The sequence below is a fragment of the Mizuhopecten yessoensis genome, unplaced genomic scaffold (genome assembly GCF_002113885.1).
Source record: "Mizuhopecten yessoensis strain PY_sf001 unplaced genomic scaffold, ASM211388v2 scaffold39, whole genome shotgun sequence".
NCBI classification, from domain to species: Eukaryota; Metazoa; Mollusca; class Bivalvia; order Pectinida; family Pectinidae; genus Mizuhopecten; species Mizuhopecten yessoensis.
In genome coordinates, this window is record NW_018403347.1 from 113,728 (window position 1) to 133,116 (window position 19,389).

Consider the following 19,389-nt stretch of genomic DNA (forward strand, 5'->3'; position numbering starts at 1 on the left):
AACACTGAAGTGAACTGGAGTTCACATAGATGAGCACTGGAGTTAACACTGATGTGCACTGGAGTTAAAACTGAAGTGAACTGGAGTTAACACTGATGTGCACTGGAGTTAACACTGAAGTGCACTGGAGTTAACTACTAATTTTCTTGTTATGTCTAGCCTTTTCATCAGTTTAGACATACTTTGATTTTCTCCCTTCCCGTCTGTTAAATAAATCAATAAATAGATGAAATATTAGATATTACCACGGACTTGGATAATCTTATTCCGTGATGTTACGTATACCTATTCATATACTTAAAATGATTTAAGCAGTATCCTTTTATGAAAATGGCAATCATCGTGGCTCAATATTACCACGTATGTACCGACTTGGATCCATGGTACATGTATATAATTATATTGGTGGTTTAAATACTTTGTCTTAAAGACATAATCACCATTGAAGTTTCTTTATAGTTATAACAGTATTACGTCTACATTAAATCAGAGACGTATATATATATACGTCTCTGATTAAATATAAATATCTCTCATTACATTATTAGTACATGATTGTGAGTTTTTTTCTGTATGTTTACTTTGGAGGGAAACAAATGGAAAACTTATGTAGGTAACTTTATGTACTGTCATGGAATTAGATTAGATTGTTATCTAAGTCCGTGGTACTGTGAATAAGAAAAAATGCAATACATACATGTATTGACCTTAAGCTTCTCGTTCTTTAATTGTAACACCTGTGCCCTGTGGCTATTATGGACCACTGAACGTACAGGTACAAAAGGCTCTATCATGGTTCAGCTTAAGTACGCGGTGTGTTATCAATTAGTGTTGACTATTTATGTAACACCCAGTTTGTAAACCATTTGAGGGATTAGGTAGTGTGAAACAGTCACTATTTTGAAATAGAATTGTGCACGAGGCAGTCATTTCCTGACAAAGGAACAGCCACAGTATCTTACCTGTAAGCGTGTACTGATTTTTCTGTGTATATCTACTGGACGGACAATGGACTGGATTAATTGACAGGATTAATTGCCTTCACATAAGGTGTTAAGATTAGGTACAGCCCAGCATATGGCAAGCCAAGTTGTCATTTATTCATGGAGCAATATAATGTATGTCCAGTAACTAACCAAATTATATAAGATATCTCATATATTATATAAGATATCTCATATATTATATAAGATATCTTATAAACATATAATATATCTTATTTTAAGTTTGAGATATCTTATATCTTTTATAAGATATCTTATATACTTTATAAGATATCTTGTAAAAGATTTAAGATATCTCATAAACTTTTCTTAATAAGATATCTAATATATAAGATATCTTATAAAGAAAGGTGTGTAAGATATCTTATTTATTACATAAGATATCTTTTATAATTAAATAAGATATCTTATATAATTTGGTTAAGTACTGGATCAACATTGCTCCATGCATAAATGACAATTTGGCTTGTCATACCAGCAGAACCCCTTGTGACCACAGGTGAATGGTCAGTGGGTGGTCATTGCCCATATATTCTCAGGTAGATATCATATTGAAAAGTTTGTCATAGGCTCGGTTATAACCAGAACAAGGACGTAAAGCCACATCAATCAATCATATTGAAAAGAAAAATATGTGCCAGGGGTGGTTACATTGCCCTAGCAACCATCTTTAAATCTGCAGCTGAAGTAAAGTGTAACGGTATGATTAAAACTTGAGGTTCCTGTGAAACTTAGTTGATTTAATTTAATTTAATTTTTGTACATGTATATATATATAACTTTACCTACAGGTGCTTGCACCCTGCAGCCATGAATTTAATGTTGTCATCATTTTCACAAGTGGCAATTCATTACTGTACCCCCAGGCCAGCTGTATACCTGCTACGTTGGTGTGGTACCCAGGGGACGGGGTGGTGGTTGGGGGATGTATTTTCTTTTTCACCCATCAGCATGTACGTGTACCTGACGTGTATACATATATAGCAAAGAAATCAAAATCAGACAAACTCATAGTTTTTCTTAATTTTTCTATAAGAAAGCAACTTGGAATTAACGAACTTTAGTTATTTACACATCTTCAGCTTGATGTTTACCCTTTATCTATATAGTGCCATGCCATGTTATAAGATTTTTCTGGAATTTTATCTTTTCTTGACTTGTTTGTATAAAACAAAGAAGCGAATTACTCCATTGATGTCGTGTTATAGAGAGGCCTTTCATAAAAAGTATAAAAAAAATTAGAAAAACTTACCACATTTACCCATATCACATAACAGATACTGATCCCCCATCCTGTCACTACAACATTGATATGAAATGTGATGTGAATTTAACTTTGATAACGTGTACTTTTAAACTTTTCCCTCTGAAAGATTACATCTATCTATAGATTTTCTATAATCACCAGAGATACACATCCTCTGTGTACATGTATATATTCAGTTGAAACTTTAAGTGATAAAAAACAGATATGTGTATCGTTGATTCGATATAATGAAATATTCAGTTAAATGTTTCTTTCCTTTCTCTTTCAATTTTCATATCACAAAGGAACCCATTTCATTAAAAACAATTATTGAAATATGTACTTCAGTCTTTTAAACTTTGGTAAACACTGAAGTGAACTGGAGTGCACTTCGATCTATTGTCAAGTGCACTTCCTTGCTCACTACGTATTCACTACGAAGTGCACTAGATACCAAGTTAAGTTTGCTCCCAGCTGTACTCGTGTAATCCCTACCTCAGCCACACCAGAGCTCTACTAGATCCTATTTTCATTTCGAACAATATTAAATGTCTCAATTGTGGTGTGTTTGGGGTGGATGACACGATTAGCGACCATAGAGCAACTTATATGTCTGTGGCATTTTCGTATAATTGCAAGTGTGCTTACAAGAGGCAAGTTTGGAATTAAAGAAGAGCAGATTTCGAAAATCTTCATAATTCTCTTAATGTTGATAATTGGCAAGCAGTTATTATGGCTGCTCCGTCCATTGACCCCGCTACTGACAACTTTACTGATAATGTTTTAGAACTAGTTCGTATACTGTCCGTCCAACTGACAACCCTGGCTTGACTCAGTTTTCCGTAAACATTGTCAGATTCGTGAAAGACATACTTAGAAAGAAGACTCTCAATACTGGTAATTTTACAGATTGGAAAAATTATCAGAAAGCCAGAAATACTGTAAATCATATGAAAAAAGAAGCAGAAGCGAAAGTACGGTTTTATAGTCATCTTGAGTCACACATTGATGAATCAAGGAAAGCTAACCCCTACTATTTCTGAAAAATACTTAAAAAGTTTTATGTTTTCTCCACAAACATTACTTCCTCCCCTTGATTATGTTGAGTATGGTATTCCAAAAGTTGCTTATAATGACGAAGAAAACACTGAAGTACTTAATGACCACTTTTCTACCATATCTAGTATTGATTTCTTCAAAACATGCGCGAACTCTTTAACTGATGTCGTTATGAGAGAAAAATATGTATTTGATGTTTTGTCAGTTCTTGATACTAGTAAAGCAGTCGGCCCTGATATAATGAGTCACCGTATGCTCAAAGCTTATTTAATCGTTCCATCCGTGTTCCTTTCAAGCTGAATGGAAGAAAGCTCATGATTTAACATTGGTGACTGTTTCCTTCCGGTAAATTATCGACCTTTTTCTATGTTAACTTGTGTTTCTAAAATAATGGAAATGTGTATTTTCAAATTTGTCTTCCATTTTGCAAGGGACAATACTATCTTTTATAAATATCAATCTGGATTCCTGCCAGGTCTTTCGACAGTTTACCTGCAGCTGATCGAGCATTATCATATTGTTTCAACCATCGACAGAAAAGAATATTTGTGTGTTGTATTTTGCGACCACTCCAATTAAGGCGTTTGATAAAGTATGGCATAATCAGGGGGGAATAGCAACTCCCTCTCTGCCTTACCAACTTTATGACACGTCAATCTAGACTTACCTCTCCCTGATTCAGGAGCAGATAGCGAGCGCCACCTATCTCAATTTTGACAAACCAAGATGGCGTCGATACCGCTTCGTTAGATTACAGAAGTTGGCGTGAAAACAAACCAATCGCGATAAGTGTTCTTACGTCTTTTGTTTATCCCATTGTTATAAGCTGATTGTATTACTTATAATTGATAAAATCTGTGGTATCATATTAATTGATGTCTCGTTTTTGGGGTATATTTTTCTATTTTTAAACGCGATGTAACGCGTGGTTCAGAGTATTGTGGTGCGGGATAAAAAAAACCCCACATGTATGTGAACCACCTCACTCCAAAAGTATTTAACCGATCTTTTTTAAATTAGCAGCAATAGAAAGCTAAATATTTTTTATAACGACCCAACCTATTTTAATTGCAAATAATATGATTTAACTTGTGTTATTTTTTGTGTCAAAAAGAGTAAATATCAGCATTATTTTTCACTGGAACGTAAATCATTATTGCGAAAGTAGTTGGTGACTGCTCACTGTTTTGATTTAATTTTATAAACTATCGTTTATATTTTTTAAAACAATTAATATCAATAAACAGCTGAGTAATTTCTATGTTAAGTAGGCCTGATTTGATTTGCATTATTTGGAACTATAGCGATGTCACAGATGAAATTACTCTTCTGGTAACGAAGGACACGTGTTGTTAACAACCGTAAACAAAAATTCGGGATAAAAAAAACCACATATTTGTGAACCACCTCACTCCAAAAATATTTGACTGATCTTTTTTAAATTAGCAGCAATAGAAAGCTGAATAATTTTTATAACGACCCAACCCATTTTAATTGCAAATAATATAATTTAACTTGTGTTATTTTTGTGCCAAAAGTGTAAATATCAGCATTATTTTTCACTGGAACGTAAATCATCATTGCGAAAGTAGTTGGTGACTGCTCACTGTTTTGATTAATTTTATAAACTATCGTTTTTTGGTTTTTTTAAACAATTAATATCAATAAACAGCCGAGTAATTTCTATGTTAAGTAGGCCTGATTTGATTTGCATTATTTGGAACGATAGCGATGTCACAGATGAANTAGTACTAATTTTTATGGCAAAAAATAACAAATAACTTGTGCTGTTTTTGTGTCAAAAAGTGTCAATATTAGCATTATTTTCACTGGAACGTGCTTTACGAAATGTGATTTGTTGTAATAGCCACCAACACAGCCGAAAGGCTAGACATAGTGGCAACGATAGCCCTGTCCCTGGAATAAAAAGAAGACCTACTAATACACGGTCCCAATTAGGGCTAACCGTTATCAAATCACTTCGATCTCCGCGAGATTGTTGACATGACACCGAAAGCAGGTGCGTGTTTAATTTTAACGCTGGTGCGCAAGCGCGGGCTGATCGTTGACTTCGCGGTTCGGTGAACAAACACAAAAGCGACGTGCTATAGAATCTTGACTGGGGCAGAGTTGCCAATCCCCTCTATATACTGTCCCTGGTAATATATACGTCTCTGCCAATACTCGAGGCGATAGAAGTGAGAGAAGAGAGTAATGTATTCACTCTTACATGAAATTATAGAAGTCAGACAGTTACACTACATTGTAAATGTAAAAGCGAATGCAACGAGTAGCTGAAACTGTATTTAACCAATTTGTTACAGAACAAAGAAATGCAAAATGAATGGGAAACATTACCAATAAAAGTTTGTTATTTTTTGCCATAAAAATTAGTACTACATATCAAAAAATTATTCAACTTTCTATCGCTGTAAATTTCAAAAAGAAGTATTTTTGAAATGAGCTGATCCCCGAATGCAGGCCATACTTTTTTGTTGCGTTTAATTACTATTTCCGGTTGTTTTGAATTTTTAACAACACGTGTCCTTCGTTACCAGACGAGTAATTTCATCTGTGACATCGCTATCGTTCCAAATCGTTCCAAATAATGCAAATCAAATCAGGCCTACTTAACATAGAAATTACTCGGCTGTTTATTGATATCAATTGTTTTAAAAAATACAAACGATAGTTTATAAAATTAATCAAAACAGTGAGCAGTTACCAACTACTTTCGCCATGACTTACGTTCCAGTGAAATATATTGCTGATATTTACACTTTTTGACACAAAAATAACACAAGTTAAATTATATTATTTGCAATTAAAATGGATTGGGTCGTTATAAAAATTATTCAGCTTTCTATTGCTGCTAATTTTAAAACGATCGGTCAAATACTTTTGGAGTGAGGTGGTTCACATACATGTGGGTTTTTTATATCCCGCATTTTTGTCTATCGACGCCCACCACAATACTCTGAACCACGCGTTACATCGCGTTTAAAAATAGAAAAATATACCACAAAAACGAGACATCAAATACTATGATACCACATATTTTATCAATTAAAAGTAATACAATCAGCTTATAACAATGGGATAAACGAAAGACGTAAGAACGCTTATCGAGATAGGTTGGTTTTCACACCAACTTCTGCATCTAACCATAGGTCTCTGATCTAACGAAGCGATATCGACGCCATCTTGCTTTGTCAAAATTTAGATAGGTGGCGCTCGCTATCTACTCCGGAATCAGGGGGGAGGTAAGTCTAGAATGACGTGTTATAAAATTGGTAAGGCAGAGAGGGAGTTGCTAATCCCCTTCACTATACGTCCCTGATATTACAATATATACGTCTCTGGTATGGCTATATAAATTAAACTCTAGCGTAAGACTATACACGATATATAGTGACGAGCAAAAGAGACGCAACCTCCAATTTTCGGTAATATTTTTAATATTTCATTCAAAAGTTCCGTCCGTTTAAGTAACATAGCCAATTAAAGATACGTACATCTATTCTATAAGATAATTCAGTTAATTTAGCGCTAGAGTTTTTCGTGATTCAGGAATTCTAAGAATTCCCTGGAAATAATGATACTTTATTATATTTTAACGATTTGGAAATTACGTATATATTATGCACCATTCTCTGTGTGTTTCTAACCTTACTGTTGGGATATAGGACGTAAATTGAAAGAGCACCAAAGTGAGATGGTCAGCCATGGTTTCAGCAGTTGATCATTTGAAAAATAACATTGATGCTACTGAGTTATTATACAGATAATACACAGGTAGTGTACATGTACCAGCATTTAAAATATATAGCTTTAAGTGATTAAGATTAGTTCAACTAAGGTCGTCAAGAGAAGAAGATAGATACAAAAATAAAATAAAATGTTAATAAATGAAAAGAAATATATAAACATTTAAACCACGGACTTAGATAGCTAATTCCGTGTTTAAACAAATAGAAATACTATAAATTGATATATGATACGTACTGACAATCTTAATATATAAATGTACATGCCATCTGTTTTCTCAGTAAAAATCACTTCTACTGATATTTTAATCCGTATTCCGTTCCTCATTTAGAAACGCCAACACAGGGACATGACAATTTAACTACGTTAATTTAGCTATGAATATTATGAAAGTGTATATATCGCATCGTCCAATACTTTTAAACAATGGGAATAATTTGACGAATTTCACATGCTAGCTTTAACACAGCTTCCTACACCTCAAAAGAGGTCGCAACAATGTAATGTATACAGTTAGCCTATCAGGTCCCTGTGTTTCTAGGGGCACTTCCTGTCAACTTCCAGTGTTTACATCTTGATGGTGCAATGCCGAACAACCACGCCCACCGGCTTGCGTATTGCACAAAACTTACGGAAAGTCCTGACATAGCATGCAATAGGCTAAATTTACTTTATAACGGACCTCTCTTGCTGCCATTCGCAAAATTTTGCTTAGTCGATGATCACGATCATCACCTGATCACACACGGGTTTACCGTACATTATTGTAATATGCAGATATCTTGACGTACAGAATAACTGTTTTCTTTTGTATAAATAATCAAAAACAGGAGAATTATCAATTTCAAGTTAACAAATTCTATTTGGAATAGGTAAAAATGCCCGGACGAGGAGGAAGGGGGAGGGGACGTGGACGGGGCCGGGGCCGGGGCAGAGGAGGATATCGTGGCGGTTTCCAGCAGGCGGACCACACGTCTCGGGCTCCCGATGAGGTCGAAATTGCGCTTGCCCCCGACGATCTGGACATAAACGGAAACGCTAGTAGTTACTTTATGGGAAATGTGACATTTGACCAACATTTCAAAGGTCAGGAAGCTAACAGAGACAGATATGCAGCAGCGATGGATGTGATGGTTAAAAATGGAGTGGAAATACCGCTGAGTGAGTATTTTATTGCATCAACCTATTTATTATTCAGGGACATATATACAAATCCCTGATTATAGTAACTATTCAGGGACATATATACAAATCCCTGATTATAGTAACAGTGAAACCTTCGGGAAAAAAATCCATCTCTTCTTGAACCTGTCTAAGAGAAATGCAACGGCCAGACCAGGTTTTAAACTAGCCCGAGTTTCCTCTGGACCTTGCACCAGACTTAGACATTTTGTCTGGTGTCAGGGCCAGAGGAAACTGGCTATATTCGAACCTGGGTCTCTCCAAACTTTAGACAGACACTCTACCAGTTGAGCTCTAACCTGGTCGTCATTGATCGATCCAGTCCAGTTCTGCTACATTGATATTACTGTTTATAGTGTAGACAAATCTATAACACTTAATTAGGCCTATATAATATTTCCCCACCTAAGACAGAAAAAATCTTAACCTGAGGCGTAGAATTATTAAATGTCTATAGCCTGAGACTGTGCCGAGGGCCAGACATTTATATAAGGATATACATTTTGTATCTTACCCCAAGGGTTGAGATTTTTCTGTTTTGTTCCCAAAGTGGAGATGATTATTTTTCTCCCACATAAAATACAAGTGGTCATTTCATGAAATACAAACGTTTATTTCATAATATCTAGCAGATCAGAGTTATCTTCCGTGATCTGCTATTGCTGACATGACATTAATGCATTGTACATGTATGTGTATCTGCTCTAAAAAAGGGGTTGGGGGATAGATCAACAGGAACCTAATATACTGTACCTGTTATCACTGTGTTATTTGAGGTATAGATATACCTTTGCCTGGATAACAGTCAGCATTAAATTTGTATAGGACAGACCTATGGATTCTAAGGTCTGTCACAGGAACTCAATTATCTATCAGTATTGTTGAGATGCACCTGAAAGTGAAAAATTAAACAAAATCACAAAGTGTGTGTCATCTGGTGAAATTTTTGGGGTGTTTAAACGTTACCATTAACATAATACACAGCATTAATTGTGAAAATTAAAACATTCATTATCATTTGTTCATTGTAACCGACCCAACAAAATGAGAATTTAATCATACATAATATATTCTGTTCATATGCTGTTTTTCATGACAAAAGGAATTAAATGTATATCTGTTGATAATCCTGATGTCATCCTGGTAAAATACTAGTACTGCTTCCTATCCACTCGGCTATTGAGAGCTGATCTGTCTGATCCAATCTGTTGAGTAGAGGGTAAGACTAGTAAACCAGAGGTTCTGGATTTGATCCCCAGAGGGCATTGATAAAATAATGACCTCTGCATGTTACATTCCTGCCCACATGGGAACCCAGGAAGAACTGACTAAAAGCTCATAGAACAGCAAAAAAATTAAACACTCATAGAACAGCAAAAATAATTAAAAACTCATAGAACAGCAAAAATAATTAAAAACTCATAGAACAGCAAAAATAACTAAAAACTGATGTTTTCAGATGCTCGTGCCAGGTCTTTAGCTGCTGCTTGGGCAAGGAATGACACAGATTTGTCTGAAGCCTTGCTGCGTTTGAAGGGAAGCTTCGGTCTAGTGGAGGTACTGAAAGCTGTTACCTTGCTGGATGCAGGGCGATGTGCCAGGACAGTGGAGAGGAGAATAAGACAGCTTCAGATCCAAAAGACTCCAGTCAAATCAAAAACACTTGGAAAACTTAAATCCGACCTGGATAATTTGCTGGTCCTTAAAACCTCAGTAAGGCATTATTTAACACTCTATCTACAATTCGTTGCTATACTTAAATCGTTGCCAAGATTGAAGGCATAATTAGTGCATGATCCAGAGATTGAAGTCATATTAAGATCTGACAAATATTTTGTCTTAGGTCAATTACCATCAGGTAGTAGCTGCAAATAAAATATTCTCATCATTAGTTCTTAATCAACACTCTCATCATTAGATTCTTTATCATATATCTCATCAATAGATTCTTTATCAACACTATCATCAATAGATTCTTTATCAACGCTCTCACCAATATATTCTTTATCAAAACTCTCATCAATAGATTCTTTATCAACACTCTCATCAATAGATTCTTTATCAACACTGTCACCAATATATTCTTTATCAACACTCACCAATATATTCTTTATCAACACTCTCATCAATAGATTCTTTATCAACTCTCTCATCAATAGATTCTTTATCAACACTCTCATCAATAGATTCTTTATCAACACTCTCATCAATAGATTCTTTATCAACACTCATCAATAGATTCTTTATAAATTCTCTCATCAATAGATTCTTTATCAACTCTCTCATCAATAGATTCTTTATCAACACTCTCATCAATAGATTCTTTATCAACTCTCTCATCAATAGATTCTTTATCAACTCTCTCATCAATAGATTCTTTATCAACACTCTCATCAATAGATTCTTTATCAATTCTCTCATCAATAGATTCTTTATCAACACTCTCACCATTAGATTATTCATAAAAAACTTCACTTGGTTGGAATTGGAATATGTTGTGATGAAAAATAGTAAAATAAATAAAGATTTCTTGGTAAGGCGACAATATCTATTTGACTGGTTTGTTACTGCATTACTCACTATGTACCTTGACCTTCAGTGGCGTATTTAAAACTGAATAAAGAATACTACTATTGATGAAGATGCTTAAATGATGATTATATACTTAGCGATATTAGAAACATGCTTGCAATATTTATCCGTCAACAAGCCTGTGTCTACATGTATATTGCAGTTCAGTGGGAATGCCAAAAGATACCATTCCATTGTCCTGTACTAAGACCAGGCTTTTACTTTAAGTTAAAGATTATATGTTGTCCTCTAGGCTTATTTCAGGATATATGTTGTTGACCAGCATGATTTTTTTTAATTATATGTATACAAATATATGTTTTTTAAACTAAACAAAATAGCAAAGAAAAATGTTGCAGAATTTTGTTTCTTCTGTTTTAGGCCGGATCAGCTTCAGGTTCAGTCAGTAAACATGTAAAGAAATGGGTCCAAACCCTCACAGCTGATGAACTGGAATTCTACGCTCTACACTTCCCAACAGAACCATGGAAGAAACTGGCTGATATTTGTCATTTCAAACCTGAAAAGGTAATTAATTCAAATGAGCAGTCTAGGCAGCCTTAAGAGATTTATGAAGGAAAAAAAGGGACTAATATGAGGAAATGTAGTGAAATCTGTATGACCCAGTTGGGAAGTTCTCTTTAGCCTTTAGGGCTGAGTATATGGGTACCATTCTAAAATGGAAGTACATAATATTTGTACATTGTATTTCATTTAAGGTCACTCGATCAAAGTTCAAGGTCACTGTAACTTTTAAAATAGTTTCTGTTTCAACACCGTTTTTTTCACCTTTATTCTTACAGGATTTCCATATGTTGCCATGGTTTTTACCCTTCTGTTTTGGAGCATCAGCCCCCGAGGGATCCCTTGTTTTACACTGCCGCAATGTGACAGCAGAAAATGTCAATGACCTTCTCAAAGAGTATGCAATTCCATACAGCCACATCAAACCACTCACCGACAAACTGACCGATGAGTCTAAAGGTCGTGTGGCTCATAAGGAGGTCAAACTGGACACAGCCTTATGGTATGTAGAAAGTTTTGTTTCTTTAGTGAAATAAAGTATCTGCATGTTAATACTTCACTCTCAACAGAAACAAAGGTTGACTATTTTGATTTTACGTGATCATCACAATGATAATTTAATGGTTTAACTCTGCTTACTTTATCAATAGTTTTCAGATGCAGCTGATACTTTTGGATAGAAGAAATAATCTCTTGTATAATTCAATTAGAAATTCTCAAAAATATTAATGATTGTTTAAGAAAACTGCTATCAGTCATGACTGTTTGTATGCATGTACGCTACTAGTCACTTACTAAACCATGTATTGTATGTACACTACTAGTCACTTACTAAACCATGTATTGTATGCAAACTTAGAGTTACTGAGTTGCTCATAAAGTGTATGCACATTGTGAGTCACTGAGTGACACATGTACTGTATGTACAGTATAAGTCGGTGAGTAACCCATGTATTGTATGTACACTTCGAGTCACTGAGTAGTTCATGTATTTTATGTACACTACGAGTCACTGAGTAACCTATGTACATTATGAGCCACTGAGCATGTCTTTGTTATACTCTTCGAGTCACTGAATGACTCATGTATTGTATGTACACTTCCAGTCACTAAGTAACCTATGTATTATATGTTTAGGTACTATGAGGATCTGCAGTGCAAGGAAGTTGACCAGGCTATTCAGGGCAGACTGGACGCTGGTCATAAGGTCACTCTGGCCACTGGAAAACTGATGGAGAGGTTACTTGTCCTGCGGATGATTCGAGAGGGAATATCACTGCAGTCATTGGATGAGATATATTTCAAATGGGATTGGGAGAGATTACCTGATGGTCCAGATATTTTTGAGAGGACCCCTGATCACAGCAAGGCTTCATTTTTCCAGAGCTTACTGATACATGCAGAGAAAAGACTTCAGGATGTCAAGTAAGTGGTCAATCACACCCAAAGTCTCATGGTGTTAATTAGGGCCCCGTATCGGAGATACGGGTGCCCTATAGTAATCTGTCTGTCTGTCTGTCTGTCCTTCCACAAATTTTGTTCCTGGCTGATAACTTTGATATTTATTGACCGATGTACATGAAACTTGGTCAAGATGTTCAGTTCACAAAAATACACATTGAGGTAAAAAGTCAAGGTCAAAGGTCAAGGTCATTAGGTTCAAAGGTCAAGGTCAAATTTTACATCTTTTCACTGATGAACATTTTGTTACGACATTATGAAGCAAAGTTGAGCAGAATTAAACAAGGAGTCAACTGACCAAAGGTCAAGGTCATCGGGTCAGGGGTCAAGGTCAAATTTTGTAGCTTTTCACTGGTGAACATTTCGCTATGACATTATGGAGCAAAGTTGCTAGGAATTAAACAGAGACACACTGAGGTAAAAAGTTGAGGTCAAAGATCAAGGTCATTAGATTCAAAGGTCAAGGTTAAATTTTGCATCTTTTCACTGATGAACATTTTGTTATGACATGATGAAGCAAAGTTGATCAGAATTAAACAAGGAGTCAACTGACCAAAGGTCAAGGTCATCGGGTCAGGGGTCAAGGTCAAATTTTGTAGCTTTTCACTGGTGAACATTTCGCTATGACACTTTGAAGCAATGTAGCTCAGAATTAAACAAGGAGTCAATTGACCAAACGTCAGGGTCATTGGGTAAAAGGTGAAGGTTAAATTTTGTACCTTTTCCCTGATGAACATTTTGTTATGACATTATGAAGCAATGTTGTACAGAACTTAACACAGAGTCAACTGACCTTAGGTCTTGGTAACAAAGGGTCAAGGTCAAGTTTTGTATTTTTCACTGATGAACTTTTTGTTATGATATTAAGAAGCAAAGTTGGTCTGAATTAAAGAATAAGTCAACTGACCAAAGATCAGGGTCACTGGGTTAATGGTCAAGGTCATTTGGGTCTAAAGGTCAAAGACAAAGTGGATCTCTGACTTTGACCCTGGCTCTTGATGGAGGAGGTATATAAGGTGAAATAAAACAAATCAAAGCTAACAAATGAGTATTGCACCGGTAATTATATTTCTGTTAGCCCAGCAAATATGGAGGTGAAAGGAAATAAGACTCACATCATAGTACAAGTAAAATGTATATTTTGCTTCCTTGCGATTCTTTTTGAAGTCCAAATATCAAATGTGAAGCTCAGCTACATGTATATGGGCAGATTGCTTCTTGATGATTATGGGGGATATAATTGCCACAAGACGGGGCCCTTACTGACCTGTCAGTGTTCTAGTTGCTTAATAGGTTTTATGGTTGTGTTTGAAATAACTTTTACCGGAGATAAGCCCATGCTTGGTGATAAGCCTACCCATATATCAAATAACTTTTACTGGAGATAAGCCCATGCTTGGTGATGCGCCTACCCATATATCAAATAACTTTTACTGGAGATAAGCCCATGTTTGGTGATAAGCCTAACCATATATCAAATAACTTTTACTGGAGATAAGCCCATGTTTTGTGATAAGCCTACCCATATATCAAATAACTTTTACTGGAGATAAGCCCAAGCTTGGTGATAAGCTTACCCATATATCAAATAACCTTTACTGGAGATAAGCCCAAGCTTGGTGATAAGCCTCCCCATATATCAAATAAGTTTTAATGGAGATATTAGCTCAAGCTTGGTGATAAGCATACCCATATATCAAATAACTTGTACTGGAGATAAGCCCTTGCTTGGTGATAAGCCTACCCATATATCAAATAAGTTTTACTGGAGATATTAGCTCAAGCTTGGTGATAAGCCTACCCATATATCAAATAACTTTTACTGGAGATAAGCCCATGCTTGGTGATGCGCCTACCCATATATCAAATAACTTTTACTGGAGATAAGCCCTTGCTTGGTGATAAGCCTACCCATATATCAAATAACCTTTACTGGAGATAAGACCAAGCTTGGTGATAAACCTACCCATATATCAAATAACTTTTACTGAAGATAAGCCCATGCTTGGTGATGCGCCTCCCCATATATCAAATAACCTTTACTGGAGATAAGACCAAGCTTGGTGATAAACCTACCCATATATCAAATAACTTTTACTGAAGATAAGCCCATGCTTGGTGATGCCCCTACCCATATATCAAATAACCTTTACTGGAGATAAGACCAAGCTTGGTGATAAACCTACCCATATATCAAATAACTTTTACTGAAGATAAGCCCATGCTTGGTGATGCGCCGACCCATATATCAAATAACCTTTACTGGAGATAAGCCCAAGCTTGGTGATAAGCCTACCCATATATCAAATAAGTTTTAAAATGAAGGGTCTAGTGTTTTCTCTAGGTTTGATAAAAAAAATCATTGGGGAGCATTGGTAATGTTGTATATGCAGATTTTACAATGGAGTTATGTACCTTAACCTCCCCAGCCCCGGTCAACATTGAGTCATATCTGATTGTACATGTTAGCACTTTCTGCATCTTAATTGTCAAATCGAAAAAAATGATATCAATACATTGATTACCATGGACATTTGTCTTTTAACCTTGTAGTCTACCATTGGAAGCTCCTATTGTTGTGATGGGAGATGCCTCCGGGTCAATGGAGGTGGCCATCAGGACAAGCTCTATCATAGCAGGAATTTTAACAGCCGTCACCTCAGCTAAACTAGTCTTTTTTGATGACGAGAATCGTGAAGCACCATTCTTGCCAAAAACTGTTGAGGAAATTTTGAATCTTGCCATATCAACTAATACCGGTGGGGGAACGACTCCCGCTGCCAGTCTATACCCGTTCTATAAACACAAGGAGACCGTGAAAACTTTTATTGTTGTGACGGACGAGGAAGAAAATGGTGAAGTGGAGGTAGATGAGGATGGGACAAAGACAAAATACTTGTAAGTACTGTGTTTTTATCCAATTATGTATTTTTTATTGATTCCATGCCATATATTGCAATATCAGCTGGTCAAATTATTCCTTATCATTTTGCCATTAGACATTAATGGTAATTTTTGAAACTATGATGTCATAACAGCACTATACAGTGCAAGCTAGCTAGACCATGACGTAATGCTTCAACTGTTGAATGTGCGAGAATCAAAACTATAAGCCTGGATAGTAAAAATGGTCAGCACTCCGTACACATACTGTCGGTAAAAACAGTTCTCTCTGGACAGGTGGTCACTTTAAACAGGTTTTGTGTAATTCCAATTACATTAAATGGACATACCAGGATTTTTTTTACCCTTTGAAATATTGCCCTTCCCAGTAAATCTGTGATTTCACTGTTTTAATTTTCCCCCTCACAGTGGAAAAGCAGTGTATTGTATGAATGAGGTTTATGCAAATATTCCTTGTCTTGATAAATATTTGTTCTTAATGAGGAAAGGCAAAAAAAGCAAAAGCTAAATGAAAGTAAATGGTGTAAAGTCAGGATATGTAACAGTAATCCGTCTAAAAGCTGGGTTTACAATTAGAGTGGTCAAACTAGACACGTCAAAAATTGTGTCTGATAAAAATAATTGAAGGGCAGAGATATTGAGTAATAGAGGAAAATCTGATTTTTTTATTGTTTATTTATAAGCAAGTGCATGTATATGAAATACAGAATTCTCAATTTGTGTCTATTTTTGTGACAGGTTCAGTAAACTGTTTAAGAGATACTATGAAGAAGTGTATCCGGCCAAACTTGTGTTTGTGTCCTTTCTCGGCCAGACCCAGGAAGGACAGATGGTCACAGAGCTCAAGGAGGCAGGCTTCCAACCTCTACAATACAAGTTTGACAAGAACAGACCTGACCTGTCCAAACTTGACCGCATGTTTGGACTCATGTCCACGGAGACGGTCACTTTTGATGAGGAAATGGACCACGTGGAAAAGAGAATTAAAACAGAAGGGCTGAAGAAAGTGTTTGAGAAACTGAAGAATGAAACCTGATGATGTGGAATTTTTATTTTGAATTTGTACAAAATAACTAAGATTTGTTTTCATGTAAAGAAGTTATGATTGATGGGGTTGCATGTACAGTGTATGTATATTTATGTTCCTATGAATATGTGAGATGAGAGGATGTCAAGTGTAGTTTTACTGAAAACAATTATTTATTGTCACTTCCAAATTTTATTTTCATTTTCATTTTTCATTTTCTAATTAATAAGTTGCAATTGTTTAAGCATAATATTATTATGAAATTACATAACGGTATTCCTGAAAATGGAGAGATATAATTTACTATAATAATCGAACAGTGACGGGGATAGATGCAATATACCATGCCGTACCTACACAGTAGATAAGGCCGTACCTACACAGTAGATAAGGCCGTACCTACACAGTAGATATGGCCGTACCTACACAGTAGATAAGGAAGGGAAGTATTATGACGGTGTTGCTGTCAGATTTATGATGAATTGGAAAGTAATACACATAATGAACAAAAACAATAAAGTCAATGAGATGTTCACCTTTGAAGTGTATGCATTTTACATCAGCAAGTTTGTCATTTTGACGGATTTTAAATTCTACGTAAAGGAGCTGTAAGGCATCTCTGTACAGTCCCTATATACTGTTTTCAGCTGACCTGACGTAAAGTGCCTGTGTGCCTATATACTGTTTTCAGCTGACCTGACGTAAAGTGCCTGTGTGCCTATATACTGTTTTCAGCTGACCTGACGTAAAGTGCCTGTGTGCCTATATACTGTTTTCAGCTGACCTGACGTAAAGTGCCTGTGTGCCTATATACTGTTTTCAGCTGACCTGACGTAAAGTGCCTGTGTGCCTATATACTGTTTTCAGCTGACCTGACGTAAAGTGCCTGTGTGCCTATATACTGTTTTCAGCTGACCTGACGTAAAGTGCCTGTGTGCCTATATACTGTTTTCAGCTGACCTGACGTAAAGTGCCTGTGTGCCTATATACTGTTTTCAGCTGACCTGACGTAAAGTGCCTGTGTGCCTATATACTGTTTTCAGCTGACCTGACGTAAAGTGCCTGTGTGCCTATATACTGTTTTCAGCTGACCTGACGTAAAGTGCCTGTGTGCCTATATACTGTTTTCAGCTGACCTGACGTAAAGTGCCTGTGTGCCTATATACTGTTTTCAGCTGACCTGACGTAAAGTGCCTGTGTGCCTATATACTGTTTTCAGCTGACCTGACGTAAAGTGCCTGTGTGCCTATATACTGTTTTCAGCTGACCTGACGTAAAGTGCCTGTGTGCCTATATACTGTTTTCAGCTGACCTGACGTAAAGTGCCTGTGTGCCTATATATTGTTGTGTGGCATCTGTCATGTGTATTCCTTGTGTCAATTTTATACTTCTATTACAACACCCATATTCAATGTCATAGGAATAAAAAAAATGTTAAAACATAAACAGTGCTTTATTTACTATACAGTAACTATGAGGCCTTGAGTACAGATATTTGGCCTGCAGCTAAATTGCATGAAGAAATTAAAGAGCTACCCACTTTGCATAACTGCCATATATCCTCTTCAATTGCTGATACAATATACCGTACTTATTGAATTGATTTTAGCTGCTTTAAAAATATGTTGTCAACACCATGAAACAGCAAATAAGCAACACTGCCCTTCTTGTTTATCCTAGCATGTGTTTGGTTATAATATCTTAAGAAAATATATTATAGGGCAAAAGCTGTACTTAATAAATGGAAGTTTTGTTAGTTTTATATTTAACAGACCAGTGCCTATTTTTATGTTTTACTTGAAAGCCCAAGTTTTTTGTACAGATCTAGACATGGTGTTGAAGCGATTCACTTGTATGTTACACATGTAGACATATTGTGAAGCGATTCACTTGTATGTTACACATGTAGACATAATGTGAAGCGATACACTTGTATGTTACACATGTAGACATAATGTGAAGCGATGCACTTGTATGTTACACATGTAGACATAATGTGAAGCGATTCACTTGTATGTTACACATGTAGACATATTGTGAAGCGATACACTTGTATGTTACACATGTAGACATAATGTGAAGCGATACACTTGTATGTCACACATGTACAGATGTCATAAATAACACAGAATCAAACATTTATTGACAGACTATTAACGGTAAATCCAAAAATTCTTAATAAAGGTGGTTGCTTGAGTAGGTTTACTATAATCATCCTTATCACAAAAAAACCTATGTTTCCTGTTTGTTTTATACTCCATTTGACTGTATATCTATGTCCTGGTAGTCAGTTGATATAGCTACTTTGTTTACATAATGTGGTATTTGTGTTTTTATAGGTTGCTCCTATTCGGCGGAGTAACATTTTGTATTGTCAGAATTTTTTCTTTCCAACTGGAAGGAGCCTGACAATTTGTGATGCCATGTTATTCTACCTCAGCCTTAAGATGTACATTACACATGGGTATATGTCAATAAATAATGACTTTGGCCATGGGAAGTCTATCCAATAAACAGACCAGCTTTAAGTCTGTGTCCTTGTTGTGTTTTATGATATTATTGCATAATTCATGTTGACCTGTGATATATGATAATTTTTTGTACAATTGAATAAAAGATAAAATGGTACAATGTTTTGATGG

At 35.8% G+C, this 19,389-nt stretch overlaps 1 protein-coding gene across 1 annotated transcript; it reads left to right on the forward strand.

Moving 5' to 3' along the window:
• Positions 1-7,623: 7,623 nt before the first annotated feature.
• Positions 7,624-19,375, forward strand: LOC110447404. Its single transcript, XM_021493107.1, has 7 exons — positions 7,624-8,238; positions 9,719-9,972; positions 11,212-11,358; positions 11,634-11,857; positions 12,493-12,780; positions 15,370-15,714; positions 16,459-19,375. Exons 1-7 carry the CDS (start codon positions 7,956-7,958, stop codon positions 16,754-16,756), a joined length of 1,839 nt encoding a protein of 612 aa, XP_021348782.1. The 5' UTR covers positions 7,624-7,955; the 3' UTR covers positions 16,757-19,375.
• The last annotated feature ends 14 nt before the right edge of the window (positions 19,376-19,389 follow it).

What these genes read in the sequence shown, in the direction of transcription:
- LOC110447404 (XM_021493107.1), top strand. Translation starts at nt 7,956, where the DNA reads ATGCCCGGACGAGGAGGAAGGGGGAGGGGACGTGGACGGGGCCGGGGC. An exon ending in TGGAGTGGAAATACCGCTGA is followed by an intron (nt 8,239 to 9,718) that starts GTGAGTATTTTA and finishes TGATGTTTTCAG; the next exon opens with ATGCTCGTGCCAGGTCTTTA. An exon ending in AAACTGGACACAGCCTTATG is followed by an intron (nt 11,858 to 12,492) that starts GTATGTAGAAAG and finishes TTATATGTTTAG; the next exon opens with GTACTATGAGGATCTGCAGT.